General features: G+C 38.7%; 1 protein-coding gene and 1 pseudogene across 1 annotated transcript in view; one reads left to right on the top strand and one right to left on the bottom strand.

Moving 5' to 3' along the window:
* Lix1 (limb and CNS expressed 1) overlaps window positions 1-27,156 on the bottom strand; it is a 53,141-nt gene that overhangs the window by 20,467 nt on the left and 5,518 nt on the right. Inside the window, exon 2 of the mRNA XM_076856016.2 lies at window positions 10,984-11,147. Within this exon, the coding sequence (XP_076712131.1) occupies window positions 10,984-11,147 (164 nt within the window). The remainder of the gene's footprint in view (window positions 1-10,983; window positions 11,148-27,156) is intronic.
* Window positions 13,307-14,078, top strand: LOC143400010 (RING finger protein 141 pseudogene; annotated as a pseudogene).

The following is a 27,156-nucleotide window of genomic DNA, read 5'->3' as shown; positions in this document are numbered from 1 at the left end:
CCCCCTCTCCAGCCCAGCTCCTTCTGGCTTTGTGTTTTATTTTGGAGCTTAGATCATCAAAAACCACCAAGCCTAATCCAGGAGTAGAGAACAACGTTCAAAAACTTCAGTGTTCATGGCATAGTCTCCTGGGAACTTGTTAAACATATGTAACCCCAGGTTCCAACCTGACCTATTGAACCAGAATCTCTGCGGATGGATCACAGTGGGTGATCGACATTTTAATAAGATTTCCAGGTGATTATGAAGTTCCTTTTCGAGGAACATCACTCCATGCTTTCCCTGACTCTCATATTTAACTGGCAGGGACAGATCCAGGTTTTATGTGGCGGAGGCCTACACAATTTGGGGACCTTATTTAAGAAAAACCGTATAAAGTTACAAGTGAAAAAATTTGGCATTGTGACTTGCAAGGGGCCTTTGTGGAAGCTTCTTGGTCTTCATGGTAAATTCACCTTTGCTAACATTGAAAAGTGCTAATTTCTCACCAGAGAAATTGCCTCTACCCAAAGTCAAAAAAAGCAGTATTCAGGTTAACAAAAAAAAAAAAAAAAAAATTCTTCATTACAGTTCTTCTAAAATTTGCTGACTTATCTAAGTGATATCTCAATTTTACTTTTCTACTCATCAAGTTTTATTTCTTCCATAATAATTTTTCATAATGTAATGTTAAGATCCATCCAAGATGATGAGGATGATGACAATGACGATTATTTTGTACCAGAGATTGGGCATTTACCGAGCTACATCCCCAGGCCTTTCTAAGTTTTTAAATTTTGAGATAGTGTCTCACTCAATTACTGAGAGCCTCGCTAAGTTACTGAGGGTGGCTTTGAACTTGAGATCCTCCAACTGCCTTCTTAGCTGCTGGGATTAGAGGCATGCACCACCATACCTGGTCCATCCAAGATTTATTTTTAAACTGTCCTCAAATAAAATAATGGTTAGTCAATTTTTTTTAGGATGGATAGAAGTTGTTAAATTAATTTAAATAAAATTTTGATAGTCATGAATGTTTTAAATGGAAATGCTTCCTAAGAAATTAGTTTTATTGCTATTTGTGAAATATTTTAGAACTAGTTATAGGTGTATTACTGTTTATAGAAACACCTTCTAATCAAACTGACACAATGCATACTCTGAACAATGTTACCCTCATTTGATCAATTTTCCTCCATGCTTTTGTTTCAGAAAATGAGGCAGGATGCATGTGTTCAGTAGACATTTCTATGTCCCAAGATTTTACTGAACATACACCATAAACACAGTGCATCATAAACAAGAGGCTTTCTAGAATTACTCATGCTTGTGTTTTAAAGACAGGAAGAAAGGTCTTCAGATTCAAAATGTATACAACCAAATTAGGTTCACTCGTACTCGCTGCCTATCAGTGGTAACCAAGGGGTTGAAATGTGACCTGTAAGGAGCAAAGTTTTTTTTTTTTTTTTTGAATAATAGTAATGTAATAGCAAATGCTGCAAATTGTATCCAGAGTTAACGATGCCATCCTCCCTAGGGTTAAGGACAAGTCAGTGATATTTAGGTGGCATTCCCTCAGCAGTACACAGTACTGAGAGGTTCTCCCAAGCTGGGATTGTGCAGGTGGCAAAACCTAATAAACTGACTGTGAGAGGTGAGAATTCTTGCCCAAATCCTGTGGACTGTTATGTCTAACATTCAGGTGGTTGGGAACATTTTGCTTTTGCAACTTACAACTCTGTGACTTGCAAGAGTTTGTGTGTATGGCCTGCCAGCTCTGGTCAGTGTCACCGACACCTCGGTTTCATCCTGACAGCAAGCCTTCAGCAAAAAAAGAATGCCACAAGCCAGGCCCCAGTGCTTTCTGTTCTTTAAGACCTTGACTGCCCTGGCCGAAGCATGAACATTTACATGTGTTCCAATTTATCTAATTGTGGGTATATTAGCATTTCACCCCCTTCCAGATGGTGATATGAAAAGAGGGCAATGATTGAAACTCAGTCACCCAATATTGTGTCTCTCTGTAGGTCATGCTGCCAGCAAATATGTTGGGAACAATTTAGAGCTCTGTGTGTGCTGGGAATGTGGGTCTTTGCTAGGTATGGGGGAGGGGACTGGTCTGGGAGTCCAATTTTCAGAGAAAACTCACCAGTTCCTGTCAACTGAAAGAAATGTTTCAGGCACATGGTGGGTCAGAATGTTATTTTTATAATATAAACCACCTGGCCTTCCCCTAATTTACCTCTGTGGAAAATGCTATTCTACACACATACCTGGAGCAAGTCCCTGGTAACTATTACAAACCCACGTGGTACTGTGCTCCTTGAAGCCTTTTTCTTTCTCTCTTCTTCTGTTTTTTTAATTTAATTGATTTTTTTTTCAAATTAAGGTGAAAACAAGATGAATTGATCAGGTCTCAATATTTCAGCTTATTTTTATAGTAATTTTGATGCTTTAAAAGGATCACATGAATGGGTTGGGAGGGGATTAGAAGGAGAGGGAGTCAGATTTTCTTCCCTACTCAGCAAGGAGAGATGAGAGAGGCAGACAGTGACCATCCTCCTGGAGTTCACAGACCAGGGTCTGGGAGACTCTTGTGGAGATAGTCTGAAATTTATTATGGGGCCTTTTCTAAACTTTCCTTTCTCTACAGTCTACTGTCTTCTTTGAAGGTCAAGAATCTCAATCCACTCTGCTTAATAAAAGAAACAGATTAAAGTGAGGCAAGGAAGCTGGGGAATAAATACAGGGTCTCATTAAAACAATATGCACTTCCACATTTCATGGGCAAGTCATTAACGTCTGATAATTAGCTGACAAGTCTTTTAAATGGGATGGGGTTTTAACTGACTTTCCTATCTTTGGGTCTCATTAGTAATAAACCAGAATGCTTTCCTATGGAGATTTCCACCAGGAAGTGTGCCTTTAGAAGTTTGTTATGCTGCATCTGAGTCTAGGTATTCAACTCTAGAGACAGAGAAGACATCATGGATGATTTCAAATAGAAATACTTAACATTAAAACAGCATTAGTGCTGGGCAATAGTTTTGATTTTATGGCAGGAACCTAGCCACCATTTGGAGTGTGGAATGTTAAGGTCAGGCCTTATTAAATTATCAGCAAAGAGAGCATTACAATTCCATTTAGTCCAGTAAATAAATTGATCAAATTTTCTCTTAGTCATTCTCTCCTGGGAAAAACTTAATTTTATAAACTGAATTTATTGTGATTTAAATGTACCTTTAGTTCCCTGGACTTCAAGAAGATTCACTTAATGCATGAAGGTATAAAACACCTACTATTATGTTTGATCATATAGGTGAAGTATGCCTTTTTTTGCCTTAAGTAACAAAAATAAAACAATCTTAAGAACTCCTATCTTTCTTTTAGGAGATATGATCGTTGGGGAAGTAGTTCTTTTAGGTGTTTTCATAGGAAATGACTTTGGTTTGAATACTACAATGACAAAATAAACAAAGGCCATTGAATGAATTCAATACCTTTTAGAGAGAAATATTTGTAAGGAGCACATTTGCTCTCAGTGTCCCTCTCAGTGTCCCTGTGGAGCAGCCCTGCTCCACAAAACCAAACATAAATGGAAAAAAAAGACCCACAACAAATCAACAGCTTGCCAGTGGAAATATTAAATGTGTCAACTTTTTGTGGTTTCTGGTGTTATACAACTAGCCTAAGAACCACTCCTCAGCTTTTAACACCTGTTTATTTTCTATGAAGCAATTTTAACAACAAAATATTTACTTGAAAAAGATATGATACCCTGGTGAATAAGTGTCTCAAACTTCAAATAAATCAAGCTATTCCATTAATGTTTTAGCCAGGGGGCACATTTTTCATTTAATCATAATGCATGCACATAAATAATTGCATGTTGTAGTACTATAGCCAAGGGAATTTTTGCTCTTACTCAAAGTAAGAATGGAATTCATTAATCCAAGTCATTCTAGCAAACTCTATATGGAAGAACACGTCACTGGCTTGAAAACAAAACTTGAATCACAAACCTTTAAATCAAAATATAAAATAAAATAAAATGTTCAAGTTCTCTTTTGGATTTGGAAACAAAAGCAGCTGCTGAAGCATGAATGACTTTCCTTCTGAGTTCCTCAAGAGGGGGACCAGAAGACCATCTGATGGCCCTTCTGTTCCTCGTACTGTGAAACATGGAAAGTTTATGGTGAAACCACAAGTTTTCATGGTCATGATGTGTGGCTAGGAAAGGATTAACTGCCTAGATAAAAATTGCATAAAGAAATTGTACTCACAGTGAATGAATTTCTACTTAATGTCTGTAATAATAGAAAATGGTTTCTTTCATAAAAGATACAAAATTAATACATTTCAATATAACTTCCTGAAAAATATTTTGGATCCATCAATCAATCAAATTATTTATTGTTTGGGAATTCAAAAATAAAATCATGTTTTCACTCCTCTTTTTGTAGTAGTTTCTGAAGCCCTAGTTTAAAGGCAGGGGTTACATATGCTGGGTTTTTTTCTCCTCTTTCTCTTTTGTGGGTTGTGGTGTCAAGACCAACAACAACAACAAAAAAATTCTTTAATTAGTCTTGGTGGACACAAGCTTTCCATTTACTTCAATGGGAAGTTTCTTTACATAAAAACCAGTGGTTTGTGTCCATTGGAGCCTTTAACTGGACTGCTTTCTTTGATTAATCAGAAAACTAAGGTTGAGTCTGAATACCACTTTTATAAAGAATGAATGAGCATAATCTCTTACAGCTTTCATGAAAGGGCCTGAAACCAGAGGGATTAGTCGTGCAATCCAGGCCCATACTCCACTTCAAGTATTTTCAATTACTTGGCACCATTGGAAGTGACGTCCACGGCTCAGTAAGAAGGCTACTGCTGGCATAATGGTTTCTCCATGTCTCAGCACATAGTCTTGGCATTAATAATCCGTCGTGAAATGATTTGCAATGCACAGGGGTGACATTTGGTTATGTGAAAGGCATTGCAGGAATGAGCATGCAGGCTCTCCTAGGCCAAATGCTGGCAAAAGCACGATGAAGTGTTATATGGTGAAAAAAGCAATGTAAGAAGGTTTCTGAACTGACAATGAAAACTGCGGGGACATTGCTTTAAGAAAAATTTTCTTTTCTTTTTTTTCTCCTCCTGATTTTCCTTTCTCAAATTATATTTCGGAGAGCCAAATGGGTAAAGGGGCCACGTTTGGCAGCCAACCACCCAAACACATTTTCAAAACATTTGATTCAGGAAATTCTGGATCTTTTAAAGCAAAGATGTTAACAATCCTCCTGAGAACCTTAAAATATGATGATTTAAACATAAGGAAAAGGAGACCCTAAAATGACCAGAGAGATCAACCAGAGGCCCTCCAGCTGAAGGGTTCAAATTTTCATTTTGTTTTCTATGTTTTTAAAGACCACAAAGAGGATGTTGGATCTACCTCCTAAGGGAAGTCCTATCATTTGAGGACAAAATTTATGAGACAATTGGGAAGTTTATAATTCTCAGGATAGCAAAAATAAGAACAATAGAACTAGCATTTCTTAGATTCATATTCCCTCAATCTACTCAATGATATGCCAAATGCATTATATTCCAGATAGATTATAATGAGTGCATTTGTTTATTTTTGGTTTTTTATAATTTATTATTATTTTTTGTGGTCTTGGAGATTGAACTCAGAGCCTTAACTCTGAGCCGTCTACTGACTTTACTACGTATGTTCTATCACTGAAATTTATTAAATTTTAACAAATGTATTGGTGCCCGAGTGTGAGTGCAGCCAAAGTTGGTTGGTTGTAGTCATGAGTCAAATGGGGAAAATCATCATGCTTAAATTAAATCCAGAATTATAAGTTCTTTTTTAATCAATACTTTAATTTTCATCCATTTCCAATATTTTAGCTACAGATATGAACAAAATAATATCAGTTGATTTCAATGTCACTGGCTTTTCCTTCCTAGCCCTCTACCTTGCAGAATTAAGTGGAATATCTTTACTGACTATTGATTATGTACAAAAATGACATTAACTTCATTTATTCTTCAGATTTGTTATTCATTTCCATATTCATTCAACAAAATCTATTAGGCACTTATTATATGACAAATGTGCTGAAAATCATGAGGGGCATACTATAGATGCTGTCCCGGAGGCACTTACATTTTATTTCAGTGATAGAACATACATAGTAAAGTCAGTAGAAGGTAGCAAACATGAAACATCAGAAGAGAAAGAGAAATAATGACCTTGGGAAATCAGAGGCAGAGATTTCTAGTAGAAAGATTCAGAGAATATTTGTCGAGAATATAACATGGCATGGAGTCCTCAGATAGGGCAGGGTTTAGACCCGAAGAGAAGGTAGAAACAGCCCTCATGTGTAGGTTACTGTGTGAGTATGGAAATGGTTAATGTTAGGATTTGGATCTCAAATGTTTTCCCCAAAGCTCATGTGTTGAAGGCTTGGTTCCCAGCGGGTGACGCGATTGGGAGGTGGTAGAAACTTTAGGGGGGGGGATAGTTGGAGAGTGTAGATCACTGGGGGCATGCTCTTGAAGGGTATGTTGGGACCTTCGTGCCTTCCTCTCTCTCTTTGCTTCCTGCCTCTCATGAGTCGAGCAGTTGTCCTCCACCAGCTGCTCCCTGCCATGATGCATGGCCTCACCACAGGCCCAAAGGCAGCAGGGTCAAGTGACCATGGACAGAAACATCCAAAACTGAGCCAAAATAAGCTTCTCCTCTTTACCAGTTGTTTATCTCAGGTATTTTGTTTATCTCAGGTTTTCTGTCACAGTAACTGAAAACTCACTAACACGTTTTTTAATAAGATTCATGAAATATTCTTGTTTAACACTCCTATGGTTGAATCCCTTCTCTTACACTTAGTGAGGTAGATGCCTTGCTTTTTTCCTTAATCAGAAATGCCAAAGATGTATCTTTTTTTGTTTGTTTGTTTGATTTTGAAGACACAGATTTTGGGTTTGTTAACCTAGTTTCCCTATTTTTGTCCCTTTCATCAGTTTTCCTAATTCCCTCATCATTTAATGTAATACCTAAACATTTAATGTAATTTAAAAACCAGAATAATGTACAGATGCTATATCAAAAAAAAAAAAAAAAAGTTGCTTGGTCACTTTTAAGCAGAACCTGTCTTTAAGTGCTACCTAGTCACAGAGCTGTGTGATTCTTTTATCATTATCCGACTGGAAATTCACTGGGCCATTTCAATCTGAAACTTGTGAATTGATTTAACTCAAAGAAAGTTGCTTCTGTTATTTATTTCCTCCCCTCTATTTCTCATGCCTCTTTCTGGAGCTCTTATGTGGATTTGCCTCCACATCTCCTATACTTTCATCCTCCAATGCTCTTTTTGCTTTAAGTTCTTGAAGACTTATTGTATTATTATTTTTTAATTTGCTACCTATTACTAATTTGGCTGTCATCTATGTCTACTCAACTCTTCACACCTCTTTTATTTGTTCTTTCTATTATTCTAAATTAGAAATAATATATTTTATCTCTTGTATCCTGCTTGTTCATTTTATCATAGCTGTTTTAGGGGGCAAATTCCTTTCAACATTTTCCCAGGGTGTCTACTATAATATTCTCTTACGTTCTGTATTGCTTGAATTACTTTGTGCTTTTGTTTGCTCGCCTTGGCCTTTTCTCTTATGCTTTTGGTTTTCCTCAGATGTTTAGTTCACTAACATTCATGGACAAAGATACCTATTCCTTGAGGTGGCCAGCAAGACCTTTCCCTGGTCTGAGTGTGTTTCCTAGGGGGTCTCCCCACTGGAACTGCTGACAGGCCCTTTGGATGAGCCCGAAGGGTATGTTCACTGGCAGCCATCCTTTCAGGATGCTCAGTTGTGGACCTGTAGGTACACATGAGTTAAGAGAACCTCTTTCTCAATTGCTGCCTTTCTTCCTCCTTCCATGCCTTTATTCTGGTCAAGCTCTGTCTGTTCTGAAACCCACATGCAAACTGCTTTCGTTAGGTGATTTGCTTCCATTCATCAGATGTCAAAATCCACTGCTGACTCCTGCTTGGGGAAGGGGACAGCAATACCTCATTGGCTCTGTGGGCCAGAAGTTTTGGAAGCCGTTCTTTAATTAGTTTTCAAATTATTCTAGAACACCTTCCTGCTCTCTGCATTTGTTCTTCTGTTCCTGGAGTTTCTCTAGCACCTCTTTACCTTTACAGTACATTCCTCCTGAGTGTGTTTAGACTGTAGTATTTTCGCGCCTGATAATCTGATTCCACTTTCATCTCCTAGAACTGTCCCAAGGTTCAGCTCTTCCAGTGCCACCCTTTCTTGTTGCCCATCACTATTGTGAATTAGCATATTTTTAAATACTTCTTTAACATTTCAAGGCATTTTAGACTAGAAAAGAGGTTGAGGTATGTGCTAAGTCCATCATCTTGATTCAATCTGGAGACATCTTGACATTTTATATTCTATGAGCAGTTCATCTTGTTGATTCTGTAGGCTATTTGATGACTGTCTAAATATTGGGGCTCAATCTTAGTTGTCCTTTCCAGTTTTAATTAAGATTAGATGTCCAGAAGTCACTGGTGGCAATTAGATGGGAGCATGCTTTCTCACCAACTCCCCACTGGACACGGAGCAAGGTGGTTCTATTTTCTCCAAGTAAAGTTAACCATAGGAGTAGGAGGGAGTCCTCCAAATCCTTACTGAGGGATGCAGCCTGCATCCTAAGTCTCTCTTGACCCTCTAACCTTCTGTAGTCTGAGTTGTGTCCCATTCCTTCAATGAAATCACTCTTCTGAAGGTTATCAAGGACTTTACACTCATCACTACCTGTGGCCATGGTGGCTTCAGCTCAGGAATGTATATACACACAAGTCATCTCTCTCTGGAGGGCTGTTGGCAGTTCTTTCCCTAGGGGCTTCCAGTTACTTCACATGAACTTTGTCTTCATCTTCCACAAACCTGCTCTTCCTTCTCTTGTGTTTTTTTGTCCAGATATTAAATTCAAAGCTGAGGTGTCACCCTAACACCTGTCCTACTATAGTCCTTTCACCTTTACCTTATAACTACATTATGTATGCAGCTTACCTCCAGGGAGACTCATTGCTCATTTCCTGTTGGTCTCTCAGTTTTTAGCTTCATTTAGATCTAAAACATTTCCCCCCAGTACTTGGGAGTAAACTCAGGGCCTCACATAGCTAATTAGCTCCTCTAACACTGAGCTACATCCCCAGTTCTTATTTTTTATAAGGGTCTCCCTAAGTTGCCCTGGCCAGTTTTGAACTTGCGATCCTCCTGCTTCAGTCTTCTGAGTAGCTGGGATTATAGGTGTGCATCACCACACCTAGTTAGAGCTGAAGAATTTTCATACTACTGCCAGAATAATCTTTCTGTAATATGTCTAAATATATTTGTTCACCTTCAGAGGTTGGTTTTATATAGAATAAAACCTGTGCTCTTTTGAGAGTGTGATGGTCTCTCATTGTTCAATGGGAATGCCTAGCTGTCATTTCGCATGGGTCCTTACCACACAGAATGATGCTCATGTCCCACAATTCTGCAAGTGTTTGTGGTCTCCTCTTGCTGTGTGCCTTTGCTCACAGTATTCCTTATGCTGCAACTGTGTTCTTCCCTTTTTGACTGGCCAAAATACTCTTGAATGCACATCTCCACTTGGCTTTATGCCCCCTAGGAGTCCTTTGACTTCTGTAAGGCAGCACAGGTTTGTGGGTCTCTTTATTAATTCATACTCATCCCTCATTCCACCAAGGACTTGAGGCAATGTAAAACAGACACAACAGGTAACAGGATAACATGAATGAAGGAGGTATTAAATTTGAAGGGAAAGTAAAGGTAGAAACACAAATAATACCAGGCATGATGTTAGTCTTAAAACTGATATAACATTAAGTTCTGTAAACTTACACTACAAAGGGACACAATGAAAATCTGCCTCTGGAATTCTCAGCTGTCGAAGTTAAGAGAGATACTTGATTGCTTATGAATTTCATAGTGTATACTATAATGAAAGCATCTTTGCCAGTTACTAAAAATTGAGAGATCATTGCATTAAAAATTATTTATAAAGAGGTATGGTAAATTTAGAAGTTTCCTTCCTTGAGACCTCATTGACTCTTAAATATAACTCCATAATTTCTATAACATTTTTTTTAATGTTGATTTCTTCAGGGTAGGGACCACAAACTCAGCCCACTGCTTGATACTTCCTGTTACTCAATTAGTTTTTGTTATACAATGTTGAGGTAATGTAGGTAAATATTTTTGTGTGAACAAGTATACAACTAGAAGTCTATCATTATAGACACAGACATAAAAATTTAACCAACTGGAAGAGTTTTTATAATAAAAACAGTTCTTGGGATACCTATGATGTAGCAGATACCATGCTGAACACATAACATGCACATTTCATAAGACTTCCAACCAATCCTGTGGATGCTGTTCTACATCTTAAAGATGGGAAATGAAAAACTTAAATAGGTTTCCCACGGGTATGCAGGTAGGCAGTGGCAGACTTAGGCTTAGCACTGATGCTTGATAGCAGCCCTGTGACTCTCAACACTTTGCTGTTGGTTCATGCTTTGGTGTGCAGGTTGATTAAATTGATTAATATTAAATTTATAAAAGTGGAGACTTTCTTCTGATGGGAAGCCCTGATGGAAAGGCTTTGCTGCCATTTGCTAGTTCTTTAAGTTTTATTCCAGAAGTTTTTGAAGGAAAGGGCAGCAGCTATCTGGCAAATAAAATGCTGTGCTATAAAATTTATTTTCCATAAAGAAATATCAGGGTATACTCTCACATAAAGCTAAATTTAAAATGTTTTAAAAATTGGAACATCTGACCAGTTTTCCAGTATATATGATAGGATATGGCACAAATTTGTTCACTGTATCCAAGGAAACACATAACTTCACTATTTTACAAAAGGATTTGTTCTATTTTAACCAAGTAACTTTCACTGATGAATTGGTAGTTGCCTCTCACCTGAAAGTTGCCAAAACAGCTTCCCCCTGGGAGCGTCACATAACTCACAAAGGGAGGCCCAGAGGACGGCAGAGACTCATAGACGACCACACCTTCACTTGGGAATGCAGCCCGCTGCTGCTGCTTGCTTTCCCAAAATTCCTGTAACATTGACACAACGTTCACTGAAAAAAGATAAGAAACAGCATCTGTTATTAAGGATGAACATACCCTGGCTAAAACAAATTTTATTTGAAGCTATATTCTTTAACATGGCCGTTCCAGTTTAAACAGAGTTGTAGGGTTGGGGCTGATTTCAGCTTTGAAAAAATATATTTTATTTAAATGAATTTAAATAAATAAAACACATCATTTTAACATATGTGTGTGTGTGTATATATATATGTGTGTGTGTGTGTGTGTGTGTGTGTGTGTGTGTATTTTTTTTAAAGAGAGAAAGAGAGAATTTTTTAATATTTATTTTTAGTTTTCGGCGGACACAACATCTTTGTTTGTATGTGGTGCTGAGGATCGAACCCCGGCCGTACCATGCCAGGTGAGCGCGCTACCGCTTGAGCCACATCTCCAGCCACTGTATATGTTTCTTAATGAGTAAAACAAGTGGTTTTCCGACTTATCCTAATTTTGAAATTTTTCCTTAATAAACTTTCCCAGAGTTATGTTTATCTGTGGCCTTATTTCCCATTTCTCATCAACTCCCTGCAAAATGAAAGTCCAGTTGTGAAGTAAAGATGAAATTGATGTCATTTTAATTTGGATTCGTCGTTTATAAGATTTAAGAGAAGAAATTCAGAAAGAAGGTAACTCTTATATCCTCCCTCTCCCCCAATCTAAAGGAGAATGAAAGGCAACTGTGGAATAAGCAGGGGGCTGGGAAAGGCCATGAGTGAAACTAATAACATGGAGACCTTGTTAAGGATAAGCTCTGTTAGATGACTTCAGAAAACATGGTAATGGCTAGGCCATGTGTTTTAGATTAAATGACCCGTGATAGCCTGCAGAAGTTCCAGATCAAATTAGGTTGGTTTGTTTATCCTGTACTCCAAATTGAATTGTGGAAATTAACAAGGATAATAGAATTGTAGAGTCAAAAGTGACCTTATGGGTCATGTAGGCAAAGCTCTGACTAATGCAGGAATTCCTAACCAGTACTCCTGACAGTTGCCCATCTGGCCTGTACCTGAACATGTGGAAGGACCTGGTACGTGACATATCTAAAGCTGGGTGTTTCAACAGCTAATGGTGTGCCAAAGTAAGCTGAAATCTGCTTTACTGTCAGGTTGATGCTGGGGGTCTGCTTCTCACCTCTGGGGCTTCTCATATTAGTTTATTTCTTAACCCACATGAGAGACCACCACATATATGAAGGCAGTGTAAGATATCTGCTGTCTGGCATTTGTTTGCCTTCTTGTGTGAAAAGAAGGAAGGTTTTCCTTGAAGAATCACACAATTTCCAGGGGGTAGATCTGGGGATTTGACCAAACCCAAATCATTTACAGGCAATGAGTCCAGAACTTTTGTTGGAAATTCCGTTTTTCCTGGGGTTGCAGTAGGTTTAGGAAGTAAGTATGGCACTGCTTAAGCCAAAAAGGAAAGCTGCCTTGAGACTCAACACAGAGAAGGGTACAACAAAGAGAGAGAAAGAAGGTGAAGTTCTAATGACCTAGTGTGAGCCCATTGTTCCAGATTTGCACAGATCCAGAATCCTTAGTTGAGTTACCTAAACAAATGATCTGCTTTTCCCCTTGAGTCATTTTGAACTGGCATTTTTTACTTGCATATAAACATACACCAATACAGACAAGTCTCACGTTTCCTGAGGTTCTAGATTAAATGGTTTTTGTCCTTTCAAATATTTTTTACCAACATGGTGTCTATGCCCTTAGCTATTATTCTGAACACGCTGCTGGATGTGCTCCAAAATGCTGTGCATTGATATTTTTCTGGGAGCCACAAGTGCCAGAAACTTTGATCTAGAGGAAAAACATTGCACAGCTACTTTCTATCTAAGCTGTTGACTAGAGTACAGGCCCCTCATTGCAGCTCCTCCCTACATCACTGATCAACTTCATGGTGTATAATTTAAGAAAGTTCTGGAGATTTCTGAGGAATTGAATGCTTAGGGAGATGGAAAAAAAAAAAACTTCAGTGTTTAATATTTAAGAAGTATTTTGGGAAATGAATTGAGAAAAGGTATGACTATCAGTGGGGAAGTTGAGTTAGTAAAATACATACTGAAGGGGGTCAAGCTTATAATTGATCATTACAGAGCTTTTAAATTCACTTAAAAATTAAAATAGCGGCGTCGCTCACGCCTGCAGCGTCGCTCACGCCTGGAGCGCGATGCCTTGAACTTGGAAACTATGTGAAGCAACACTTTCTGGATTCTAAGACATCATTTCATCATGGGACAGCAAATTTCGGATCAGACACAGTTGGTTATTAACAAGTTACCAGAAAAAGTGGCAAAACACGTCATATTGGTTCGAGAAAGTAGCTCCTTAACTTATGAAGAATTTCTTGGGAGAGTAGCTGAACTAAATGATGTAACTGCTAAAGTGGCTTCTGGCCAGGAAAAACATCTTCTCTTTGAGGTACAACCTGGGTCTGATTCTTCTGCCTTTTGGAAAGTGGTTGTACGTGTGGTCTGTACCAAGATTAACAAAAGCACTGGCATTGTGGAAGCATCACGGATCATGAATTTATACCAGTTTATTCAGCTTTATAAGGACATCACAAGTCAAGCAGCAGGAGTGTTGGCTCAGAGCTCCACCTCTGAAGAAGCTGATGAGAACTCATCTTCTGTAACATCATGTCAGGCTAGTCTTTGGATGGGAAGGGTGAAGCAGCTGACCGATGAGGAGGAGTGTTGTATCTGTATGGATGGGCGGGCTGACCTCATCCTGCCTTGTGCTCACAGCTTTTGTCAGAAGTGTATTGATAAATGGAGTGATCGACACAGGAATTGCCCTATTTGTCGCCTGCAGATGACTGGAGCAAACGAATCTTGGGTGGTGTCAGATGCACCTACTGAAGATGATATGGCTAACTATATTCTTAACCAAATTCATTCTATGAGGCCAACATCACCCTGATTCCTAAACCAGACAAAGACACTACAAAGAAAGAAAACTACAGACCAATATCTCTAATGAACCTAGATGCAAAAATCCTCAATAAACTTCTGGCGAACCGGATACAAAAACATATCAAAAAAATTGTGCACCATGATCAGGTAGGATTTATCCCTGGGATGCAAGGCTGGTTCAATATACGGAAATCAATAAATGTTATTCACCACATCAATAGGCTTAAAAATAAGAACCATATGATCATCTCGATAGATGCGGAAAAAGCATTCGACAAAGTACAGCATCCCTTTATGTTCAAAACTCTAGAAAAAATAGGGATAACAGGAACATACCTCAATATTGTAAAAGCAATCTATGCCAAGCCTCAGGCTAGCATCATTCTGAATGGAGAAAAACTGAAGGCATTCCCTCTAAAATCTGGAACAAGACAGGGATGCCCTCTCTCACCACTTCTGTTCAACATAGTTCTTGAATCACTGGCCAGAGCAATTAGACAGACAAAAGAAATTAAAGGCATAAAAATAGGAAAAGAAGAACTCAAATTATCACTATTTGCAGATGACATGATTCTATACCTAGCAGACCCAAAAGGGTCTACAAAGAAACTATTAGAGCTAATAAATGAATTCAGCAAAGTGGCAGGCTATAAAATCAACACGCATAAATCAAAGGCATTCCTGTATATCAGCGACAAATCCTCTGAAATGGAAATGAGGACAACCACCCCATTCACAATATCCTCAAAAAAAATAAAATACTTGGGAATCAACCTAACAAAAGAGGTGAAAGACTTATACAATGAAAACTACAGAACCCTAAAGAGAGAAATAGAAGAAGATCTTAGAAGATGGAAAAATATACCCTGTTCATGGATAGGTAGAAGTAACATCATCAAAATGGCGATATTACCAAAAGTTCTCTATAGGTTTAATGCAATGCCAATCAAAATCCCAACGGCATTTCTTGTAGAAATAGAGAAAGCAATCATGAAATTCATATGGAAAAATAAAAGACCCAGAATAGCAAAAACAATGCTAAGCAGGAAGTGTGAATCAGGCAGTATAGCTATACCAGACTTCAAACTATACTACAGAGCAATAGTAACAAAAACAGCATGGTACTGGTACCAAAACAGGCGGGTGGACCAATGGTACAGAATAGAGGACACAGAAACCAATCCACAAAACTACAACTATCTTATATTCGATAAAGGGGCTAAAAGCATGCAATGGAAGAAGGATAGCATCTTCAACAAATGGTGTTGGGAAAACTGGAAATCCATTTGCAACAAAATGAAACTGAATCCCTTTCTCTCGCCATGCACAAAAGTTAACTCAAAGTGGATCAAGGAACTTGATATCAAATCAGAGACATGGCGTCTGATAGAAGAAAAAGTTGGCTATGATCTACATACTGTGGGGTCGGGCTCCAAATTCCTCAATAGGACACCCATAGCACAACAGTTAATAACTAGAATCAACAAATGGGACTTACTCAAACTAAAAAGTTTTTTCTCAGCAAAAGAAACAATAAGAGAGGTAAATAGGGAGCCTACGTCCTGGGAACAAATCTTTACTCCTCACACTTCAGACAGAGCCCTAATATCCAGAATATACAAAGAACTAAAAAAATTAGACAATGAGATAACGAATAACCCAATCAACAAATGGGCCAAGGACCTGAACAGAAATTTCTCAGAGGAGGACATACAATCAATCAACAAGTATATGAAAAAATGCTCACCATCTCTAGCAGTCAGAGAAATGCAAATCAAAACCACCCTAAGATACCATCTCACTCCAGTAAGATTGGCAGGCATTAGGAAGTCAAACAGCAACAAGTGCTGGTGAGGATGTGGGGAAAAGGGTACTCTTGTACATTGCTGGTGGGACTGCAAATTGGTGCGGCCAATTTGGAAAGCAGTATGGAGATTTCTTGGAAAGCTCGGAATGGAACCACCATTTGATCCAGCTATTCCCCTACTCGGTCTATTCCCTAAAGACCTAAAAAGAGCACACTATAGGGACACTGCTACATCCATGTTCATAGCAGCACAATTCACAATAGCAAGACTGTGGAACCAACCTAGATGCCCTTCAATAGACGAATGGATAAAAAAAATGTGGCATTTATACACAATGGAGTATTACTCTGCATTAAGAAATGACAAAATCATAGAATTTGGAGGGAAATGGATGGCATTAGAGCAGATTATGCTAAGTGAAGCCAGCCAATCCCTTAAAAACAAATGCCAAATGTCTTCTTTGATATAAGGAGAGTAGCTAAGAACAGAGTAGGGACAAAGAGCATGAGAAGAAGATTAACATTAAACAGGGATGAGAGGTGGGAGGGAAAGGGAGAGAGAAGGGAAATTGCATGTAAATGGAAGGAGACCCTCAGGGGTATACAAAATTACATACAAGAGGAAGTGAGGGGAAAGGAGGAAAAATATAAGGGGGAGAAATGAATTACAGTAGAGGGGGTAGAGAGAGAAGAGGGGAGGGGAGGGGGGAGGGGGGATAGTAGAGGATAGGAAAGGCAGCAGAATACAACAGACACCAGAATGGCAATATGTAAATCAATTGTTGTGCAAATGATGTGATTCTGCAATCTGTATATGGGGTAAAAATGGGAGCGCATATCCCACTTGAATCAAAGTGTGAAATATGATATATCAAGAACTATGTAATGTTTTGAACAACCTACAATAAAAATTAATTAAAAAAAAAAATAGAAAAAAAAATAAGTTCAAAAAAAAAATTAAAATAGTATTTTCTACAAGTAGATGTAACTCAAAAAAGAATAATAATGTTTATATTCTAAACTTTATTTCTGCTCCCTATCCTCTTTTCCTCCTCTTCTTTCCATTTCTAAGAAAACAAGGATTTATGAGTCAACTGGTTTGTGTCTGTACTTGCAGTTGACCTTCAGAACTCAGCAGAGGCGTCCAGAAGATTGAAGCCTAAAACTACTGGAGTAGGCTGTTGCTCTGCTACTCAGCAAGGGCCATTAGCTTCCTATTTTAAGTTAATAAACTGTAGAATGAGATTTAGCTGAGAACTGGAGTAGGAAGTTGAGGATTCATGATTATCAAGGAAAAATGAACACAAGAATTTTGGCATATAAAACTATTTGGGTTAAAGAGTTTTAAGTTATGTAATAAGTAAGAAGAAAAGCAGCAGTTTTCAACATTTTCATTCTACAACCTTGGAAGATTTCTTTGATGGTCCTACAGATGTCATCACCCCTATAGAGTACAACATATGTACGTACACACACACCATCCATCTTTCTATCTCTATCTCCTCTTGTCAACTGGAAAACCAGATGAATAGAGTGCAAAGGAAAGAAGGCCAGCTTGCTGTTTGGAATTTCAGAGATTGGTATACCAGAGGAGGCTCTATTTATGAAACACATGCTCCTTTCTTTTTGTGAGGTAGCATCAGCAACTTTTATGGGCAATTTCAAAGAAAATGTGAGCAGAGGGTCACATTTGAAAACAACCATCCAAGATTGAAGTTAAATCTCATTACACAGTTTAATCTCTAGGTGCACCCAGTCAATTATCCTGCTTTCCATGTTACAGAATAAACCTGAGCTACCAAGTGTGCAATATCCATCCCTACATCTTGTGACCCATTTGCACAAATGTCCAACTCCACCTTATTTCCTATAGTCTCAAATGAATTGTGCTGCTTCTCCTGAGCATTGTTTTCTTAGTCTTTCTTTTGACCTATTTTTCAATGCTTCCTCTTTATTTACTGCTTCCCAGAAGCCATAATGTGCTTGGGGCAACAAATGAATGAATAAGTGAATTAATCAATCAATTAAGTGGAACACTCAACTTTGGAACTATTTCTGGCCACTGGTTATGAACTTTTCCTAATATAGCCAAACTGCTAGAAAGAATATTTTACATTGTCTATTTCTACTTTCTTATCTTACATTCATTTTTTAGCCTGCTGCAATCTGGCTTCCCTCTACATTATTTCACTGAAAATACTTTGATGAATATTACCAATTCCTAGCTTTTAGTTCTAATTTATTTGATTTCAGCTGCATTTGATATAGCTATCAGTTTCTTCTGGAAATTCTAGAAATCTGCCTGACAATATTTTCTGCTTTTCTGATAGTATTTCTCCCTGATTATGAGTCTCTTTTCCTAATAATCTCTCCAAGGTTGCTTTTGTAGGTTTCTCTCCCTTTGCTAATTCCTCATGTTGGTTTCCAAATAGAATCCTATCTTGTTTTTTCTTGCTTCTCTCTCTGTTATTCTCCTTGAATGATGAAACCTATCTCCACAACACTATCTGCCATTTTATAAAGAACAGTTCCCAAACTGTTCTCCGGTAACTCCAACTTTGCTAGGTAGACACTTCCATTTGGATGTTGCACAAATAGAACATATTCCCAAATTCAACTCGTTTTCTTTTCTATAAACTCCTTTCTTCCTCCTGAATCACTTTTTATCCTTCTGAATTACTTGGAAAGTGGTGTTATCACCTACACAGTAACCTAAGTCAGAAGGCTGGCAGGAACCTTAAACTTTATTTCCTCTTTTCATATTTAATGAATGCCCAAGTTCCATCAATTCCATATCCTGGATGTCCCCCACAGGCATCTCTGCCTCAGTCCACATTACCATTGCCAAGTGGCTCCTACTCCTTCCATCTCGCACATATAGCACAGGACCCTTCTGATGCCAGTCATCCTCTCATCCTCCCAGTGTTCTCGGGGCAATAATTTTAGGTCTCATAGCTGATCACATCCTCCACATTTTAAAATCCTTTTGTGGTTCCTCATTACCTGTAAAATAAATAGCTCCTGGCAAGGCATGAAAGATCCTCTGTTTTGCCTTGGTCTTTCATCCTGAACTCCTCTCTCCAAGTTCTCCTCCTGTCTCCTCGTTCTCCTGTATTTCATTTAGCACTGGCAAGCCCCATACTTCCTTCTGTCCTCCTGGAATGCCCTCATTTCTACTGCCTACTGTCTTCTTGAATGGCATCTATTCACTTTTAAGACTCACCTCCAGCATCAGCTTCTCAAAAATAAAAACAAAATATAATCTCTAGTCATTTGCTAATGAAAGTGCAGTGTCTGGGAAATATCATGAATATCTCTTGGGGATTTGTTAGAAATGCAGAACCTCAGCTCCCACCCCAGTCCTACCAAACTAGATCTTCACTTAAAAAATTCTCAGGCAATTGGATGCAATTAAAGTTTAAGAAGTCCTGTTGTAAGAAGGACTACTCCCATCTCTCTTATGTAATTATTATAAGTCAAACACTGCTTGATCCTTCAACAACCTCTTTTTTTTTTTTTTTTTAATTGTATCAAGGATCGAACTCAGGGGCACTCGACCCCTGAGCTACATCCCCAGCCCTATTTTGTATTTTCTTTAGAGACACAGTCTCACTGAGTTGCTTAGCACCTCACTTTTGCTGAGGCTGACCTTAAACACATGATCCTCCTGCCTCAGCCTCCCTAGCTTATGAAATTACAGATGTGTGTCTCCTCACCCAGAAACATCCCCTTGAAATAGGTATTTTCATACACAGCTTATAAATGAGAAATAAAATAAGTTCAAGGTACAATCACCCACTTACAAAGTCTTGAATTTTAAATCCAGTCAGTCTGTGTTTCTAGTCTGTATTCTTTTTATCCCAAGTTACTCCCTAATATAATGGAATTTAAGTTGTTTTCGTGTCTGTCTACGTCTACTAGAGACCTTACTCTTTGGAGGACCAATGACATCATTTTTCCACAATGCTTTGAATATAGTAGAAACATAATAAATATTAGTTGAGTGTTTGAATGTCATCAGAGGTGTAGGAGATGTGCTGCATTTGTGAGGCTGCTGGCATGGTGGGTATAAGGAATACACCACAAGAATTAATTTACTTACCTTTTCCTGTGAACCATTTTTCTGACATTTTGTTCTTGACAAAGTCAAGTAAAGCACATGCTAATATCTGTACTTTTTCATATAAGTGAGATGATATGGTTCCAGCACTGAGCTGTCTTACTAAATGAGTAGTCTGTGATCATGTGAATAGACATCTTCTGAATCAATTTTTAGCAACACTTTGCACTCTCGGCAATGGTATAAATACCCACTGACTATGGCTTAGAGTGGGCTGTGGCTAAACCTCCTGTTCCAGTCCCTTCTTTCAATATGTAAATGAAGGAAGGGTCTCAAGAGGAAATGGCCAAGATGGCAGTTGAGGCTTGTGGCAGCAGCAGTCTTGGTCATTTCCTCTATTCCTCTTTTGGGAGCAAAAGGTCTCCGCTCTATCTCAGGGAAGGAAGCTACATTCTAGAACACATCATTTTTAGCAATGCATTATTTATTTCAAAGATTAGTAAAGATCCTTTGAAATTTCTCTCCTCTGTTAATGGACATGAAAGGAGAAGAAGGACTTTATCCAGAACCAGGTCAAGATAAATGGGTCATCTGGTGAATCTGTACACTGGACATGAGGGTAGCCATGATCCTTAGCTGGAGAATGGAAGAAAAGAGACAATTTGGCTGGCACAGGAGTCAGAACAGGTCACGCAGCGCATCTGGAGCAGGGCTTAATAGAACTCATATTTTGGTTTTGCTGTGCTCAAGGTCTAACTAATAAAACTGCTTTTAAGAAATAGAGCATCATGGCTGGACCTGTGGCTCAGTGGTACAGTGCTTGCCTCACAGGTGTGAGGCCCTGGGTTTGATCCTCAGCCCCACATGAAAATAAATAAAAATATTGTGTCCATCTACAACTAAAGAAATATGAGAGAGAGAGAGAGAGAGAGAGAGAGAGAGAGAGAGAGAGAGAGAGAATATCAAATGGATGAGGCTGGGGGCGTGGAAGGAAGGAGAAGGTGAGAATTGTTGGAGAAATCTTGGAACAATAGCATGATATCCAGTTTGTTTTTGTGACTTCAATCATCTTTTTAATGTCTGAGAATATAGAAAGCAATTTTTCTCTCTGTTGACACTGCACATCAAATTTATCGATTCTTCCCCCTGAACTACTTTTCTGGACAGAATAATAGACCTCTTCAGCAGTTTTGAATATTTTGTGTGTCAACAAGACAATGTGGCATGTAGTTTATCCATGGTAGCATGACCATTTTCTTCTTCAATGTGTTTTGAAATTTGAAAATGACTGAGATTTCGGAGCAGTAACTAGATCCCCCCCTCGACCCCCCCTCCCCCGCAAGTCAAGTTCAACACTGAGGCTTTCTCAACTAACTAATGAAGACCCTGTGGAATACCTTGGCTATCTAACCTTTGACCTTCTTTAGCAGAAATCCTCCACTGGTGTGTCCTTGAAGACAGGGTGCTTATTTATCATCTCTATCTTTTTTTCTCCTGTTTTTAATTTAATTCTTTAAAATTTTTATCTCTGTCTTGGTTCAAGTGCTTCTTTCTACCTTGAGTGTTATTTCTGCCCCTCCCCTCTCCTCCCACTTCAGAGGAAACACTACCTCCTTCATCATGCCATGCTCTCTGATTCCAGCCCACATGCATCCCCTCTTCTGAGCTCTTATTCCATTAGTGGCCCTGTGTCTTAGCACTTAATCGCCTATAAACCATGCTAATAAAATGGATATGGTGCTCCTGGCTAAATTTATCAAGTAAGGCTTGGCTGAACTTCCTTCTGGCCAGAGGAATGAAACCCCTTGTGGTAACAATTCATCTAATAGTGCAGTTTTCCGTTACTTAACTCGCAGCAGACTATGGGATTCTAGAGGGCAGATATTCATTCTTTTCTATAGCCTTCTTGGTATCCAGCACAGGGCTGTCTACCTAGAAGCAGCTGTGGAGTTTAGTTGGAATCTAAGAAGACTCTGCATAGTCTGAGCAGCTGTAGTACAATGAATGTGTAGAAGGTGAGTGAAATTCACTGTGATTCATGGAGAGGTCAGGATTTCCTTCTAAATGAACCTCTGCAGTTGCCACATAGCATGGCTGTAATGGTGGCCATGTCCCAGGTGGAGATGGCAGAGCTCATGCAGAAAGATGCAGCCTGGTCAGAGTAGACACAAGATTGCTGTCCACTCGCTCTCTTTGGTTTGTCCCTTTACAATAAACGTGGCTTAGAAAATCTCTGAATGGGGATGGTAGCTCCATTAGCTTTGGATGCCAAGTGTAATCAATTTATGTCAACTGCCTAGAGTGCTGTGTTGAAAGGAGTTAAATATAGTTTCTGGGATCAGTTGAACAGAACCCCATAATTTACCAACAATGTGACACTGGCATAGTTGATGTGTCAACCCTGACTTTGATATATGAAACAATAAAGAAATTCAAGTCTCTGCACAGAGATCCCCAAAGAACTTTACAATCTGACTGGAGAAACAATGCATTCATCACATAATTAGTGAACAAACTATTAAGAGTGCTAAACTGTAGAACACAGATGGTGTTAAAATAATATTTAAAGCTTAAGAATTTGTAGCACAATAATTATGTAAATACAAGGGAGAAAGTAAATGACTATGTCAGGAAAATGTCAGGAAACGTGTACACAGGAGGAGAGCCAAAGCCGCACTCTCCCTAGGGAATAAAGTGTAGACAGGTGGGGAGGACGGAAGAGAAATCCTGCTTTCAAAAGAGTGAGGGTGGCATCAAACAAAAGAGTAAGAGGGGTAAGTGTGCCTCCACGGAAGAATTGTATAAGAAGTGAAATATTCAGAAGCTGCCACCCCAAATATTACACTTTAGTATGCTCGTTACTTTCAGCTTAAGATACTTGGGGACCAATGGATACAAGCAGAAGCTTTCTCTGAGCTCCTCCTAATTTTCCTAAAGATGGATCCTACAAAAGGAAATCAATAGTCATGACTCCGCTACCCAGGAATCTTATGAATCAAAGTCTATCACAGGAGACGGAAGCTTGACACCACATCCATCCAGACCCTCACCTATTATTTTGAGGGATGTTCTTGGAAAAATTTTTTATTCCTGTAATTTTTGTTTGCCTAAAACAACCTTTATTTGCTATACATTTCCTTACTCACCATCTCATAATTTGTGTTTCCACCATCTTCCAGAAGCCCCAAGCCCCTGCTCCTTTCCATAACTCAGGATGCTAAATTTATCTGACTCTCCTTTGAGTTTCATATTTTGTGGGAATCTCTTGCATGCACATATACTTAAATAAGGATTTTCTCCTATTGATCTGTTGTATGTCAATTTGGCCTATACCCAACCAAGAAACCCAAAAGGGCAGTGAGAAGTCAATTTTTATTTTCCTCTAGGAGCAATAAGAAAGGGTGCCATTAGGAAAAGGGTATGATTAAATAAAGGAACAGGGTAAGGGGGAGCTTAGCTCTTTGCAATGCTTGGAAAGGATCCCATTTTGATGCCCCAGCTTTACCCAAGTGGGAGATAACACTGAAAACGCAGAATCCATTGCCCTTTGCTCTTGCCTAAAGTACTATGCTTGCTGCCTATAGGTGGCGGCTCCATCCATGAAACTGTGGAGCCACAAGGAAGGGCCCAGACACTCAGAATGTGTGGTTGCTCTTGTGCATCTGAGGAGCTCAGGACAGAACATTTCTCTAAGAGGAGCCTATGTAGAAAAAGACATGAGATGTGGGCAGGAGATGAAGCAAGCAAGAGAATGCTTCTGGGCTGGGGATGTAGATCAGTGGTGGAGAGTGCTTGCCTAGCATGTGTGAGGGAAAAGAGAAAAAGTGTTCCTTCCATATCCTGGAAGGAGCCTGAAACACCTTCAGAAAAGGACATCAATAAGTGGACACCCGGAGAGCTTACCCTAAAAATTCACAGCTTGTCATATATACACATTATTGTATTTTCATTTTCATAGTTTGGACATAATGGAGATACCATAGGGACACATGATATATGTTTTCATATGGAAAGTGTGAGAGGTAGAGAATTTAAATTCCCAGTGGATTTCAGAGTATGTTATAGAAGAATCCTAAAATATAGGCACTACTTCATACACAATAAAATGTGTACTGCATCTTGTCTCTCCATCTTTTATCAACAGGCAGGCCATTAACTGAGTAGTTAAAAACCTGCTCTCCAGAGTCAGACTGCCTGGGTTTGAATCCTCTCTGTACCACTCCACGCATCAGTTCCTCAGCTGGGAAATGCACTACCTATATCACAGAGTTGCTATGGAAAATGCGCACAATAGGTTTCGCACATGGTGCTAGGGTGTTAGCCATTATTTGTGATTATAGAAGGTGACAGGAAAGAAAAAGGAAAAGGCATGATTATATGTTTGCATATTGCATCTTTGAAACTGACTGTTCCTGAACTGGAAACCGTATGATTAAATATTCTAAAAATAGTCTACAAATCTGAAAAGTCTCCAGTTGAACACATCTTGCTATTGATTCCAAGATATGTGAAGAGTCCAGAGATTGAAAAGAGAAAGCTCTTTTGCTAACACTCATTGGCGATGTCAAAGCTCCATGATAGCATATAAATGTGTCCAGTGCTACATGTCTCAGAATCTGAAAGAATGGATTTTTGTCCCAATTTTTTACTTTCAAATGAATGCTAAAGGCAACAAACCTTCTCTTAGGAAAACCTACAGAAAGGAGTTAACTTTTATTTTAAATTAATGTTTAATGACTAAATATGCCTCAGGAAAATAGAAACAATATACTTCATTGCTCAGTTCAATTAATTAATATAAGTCCTGCATAGAAGATAGTCATTTGTGTGCAAAAAGGGAACTTAAAAGTCTATTATAAATCTATCAGAAAAGAAGGATCAATTTCTTTTAGCCCTACATGAGGAAAAATTCTAGTTGGGTAAAATTTCCATTGCCCAAAACAATTGAAGACAAACTGGAAAGGCTGCCATTTAAGAGGCTTTCAAGATGATTAACCTATTTTCAAATTGATTCTCTACCTCTAAACAGATGGATTTATGTTATAAAATATTTTAATACAATCTTCAATTAAATCACTCTTAGCAGGTGATATTTTAAAACAGACTTAATTGGTATTTTCTATTCTAGTAATTCAATCCTGAACAACTTGTTCTTACCAATGTCATATCCTAATTTTATTGAGGAAAGATAGGAAGAGTCCCCCCAAATTGAAGAGACAAACTCAAGATATGATGCTATATTTTGTCATTTATGCAATTGGGTTGAAAAATGGAGTGTGCTTGGGTTTTGTGCTGGGTCTGTGTGGATGCCAGGATACTGTCTATCCGTGTAACCATCCTCAGCCCCTGCTTTGATCAGGCAAATGGAATGTTGGAGATACAGCCTGTGTGTCTGGGCCCTTTTTTCTTTCGTGTAGACACTGAGATGTAGCCACAGTGGCAGGGTGGGACACAGGCAGCTTGGAGTTCTGCTTTGTTTCCAGCAGAGGGGCTCTTCTTTACTTGTGCTCCCCAGAGTCAACTCCTTCAGCAGCTGGAAAGCTAGCAGAGTTTCTTCTTTTGTTTGCTTTTTCTTTTCTCATTTCACCTCCACCCCCTACCCCAAATATTTTCCTGAGGGAATTATGATCTTTTGGGGTTGTTTTACGAAGTCAGCCTCTCAGGAGATTCTATGAAATATGCAAAAGAAATATTCATAATTTTTGGTTTCCCTTTAGAATGGGAAGTTGCTGAACTATAAATCTTTTTTGGGGGGAAATTTAAATACCACTTGCTTTCTATGTTTGCAAGCACAGGGGGTGAGGATAGAGACTAGAAAAGAGCAGGAGAGTCACAAACACAAATTAAAATAAGAATTCATAAGCATAAAACATTTAAATTAGCATGTCTGAATTCACATGTGCACTTTATATATGCACTATGGGTCAGATGATGTCATCCAATCTCCAAAGATGCATAAAATAAAAATCTGATGTAACCTATTTAACCAATCAGGAAGTATATATCTTTCCCATATTCTATCAGGCATTGACATTATACTGTATTTAAAAGAGACTTTATAGGACCTTTGATTTTAGATTACCAAACAAGGATCTGTCACACAGGTTGCTTAACTGACCAATTCTACTTTGTTTTAAAATAGTCAAATCTGTACAAATGTTGCTTTAAGTTTATTATATATCTTCCTTCCCTGGAAATAGTCATTTTAAGAATACTCCTCAATACTGGACGCAGCCGTCTAAGCAGTGTGTATTTACGAGGCACAGATAGAATTTGATCCTGAAGAGCATGTGCATGGCCCTTGGTGACCCACAGTTGTTGGTACATGCCAAGGATGAACATAGGATGAGTTAGGTAAAGCTCTGTGCTCCGGTGGGGATGATGCTGAGCTACTCTAAGGCCAACTGGAAGCATCTCTCTGGCTGAGCTGCCTGATGTGACTATGTTTACCTGTATGGCCCCTTTGTGCTCCAGGCTTGCTCCTGTGTATTTGTCAACTTATCCCTGCATGAGGTTAGCCTGTGATAATGGGTGCCAGTGGATGAATGGATTAGAAAGGTCCTTTCATCACAAAGGAGAGCACCTGCCAGAGGCAAAAATCTGCCCCTCCTATGGTGAGGAAGAAAGATCACCAATCAGCAATCAAAAACCATCTGTTGTGCACCTGTTCAGATGTCTGTCTCTGTGGGAGGCAATTTGGGGTTTCAAAAAAGTACAAGGTCCAGCTCTGCTCTGGGACTTACAACTTAGGCGTGGACAAAAACACCCCAGTGAAGTGATAATAGGCTGTGCAGTGCCACACAGGAGACAATGTAAACTAAATAGGATGGGCCATGAGTGCCAATGGAGTGGTGACTAAATGATGGGTTCCACAGCTGATTAACAAGAGGAGCTCAAACTAGGGATCAACTGATTATCATCGCACCAGGAAAAAAGGACAAAACCGTAAGTCAAACAACATTCTGTGGATACTAGAGAGAAAATGTAAAAAATTACATAATAATAAACTTACAATAAAATTCTTTTTTTTCTTTTAGAATATAAGTACTTTAACTACTTCTACAGACTAAACTTAAATGGGCATTTGAACATGGAAGAAAAGAAATAAAGAGCCTTTGGGGTTAAAACTTCAATATGAAATGTATTAAAAAAGAGAAGATTCTTTTATGAAGGGCTTCTAAAGTTGTCTTACATTTCTTAAATCAATCTGTAGCACAT

The sequence above is a fragment of the Callospermophilus lateralis genome, chromosome 5, assembly GCF_048772815.1.
Source record: "Callospermophilus lateralis isolate mCalLat2 chromosome 5, mCalLat2.hap1, whole genome shotgun sequence".
Classification (NCBI taxonomy): domain Eukaryota; kingdom Metazoa; phylum Chordata; class Mammalia; order Rodentia; family Sciuridae; genus Callospermophilus; species Callospermophilus lateralis.
The sequence above is the reverse complement of the archived record's forward strand: the minus strand, read 5'-3'. Positions and strand labels throughout refer to the sequence as shown.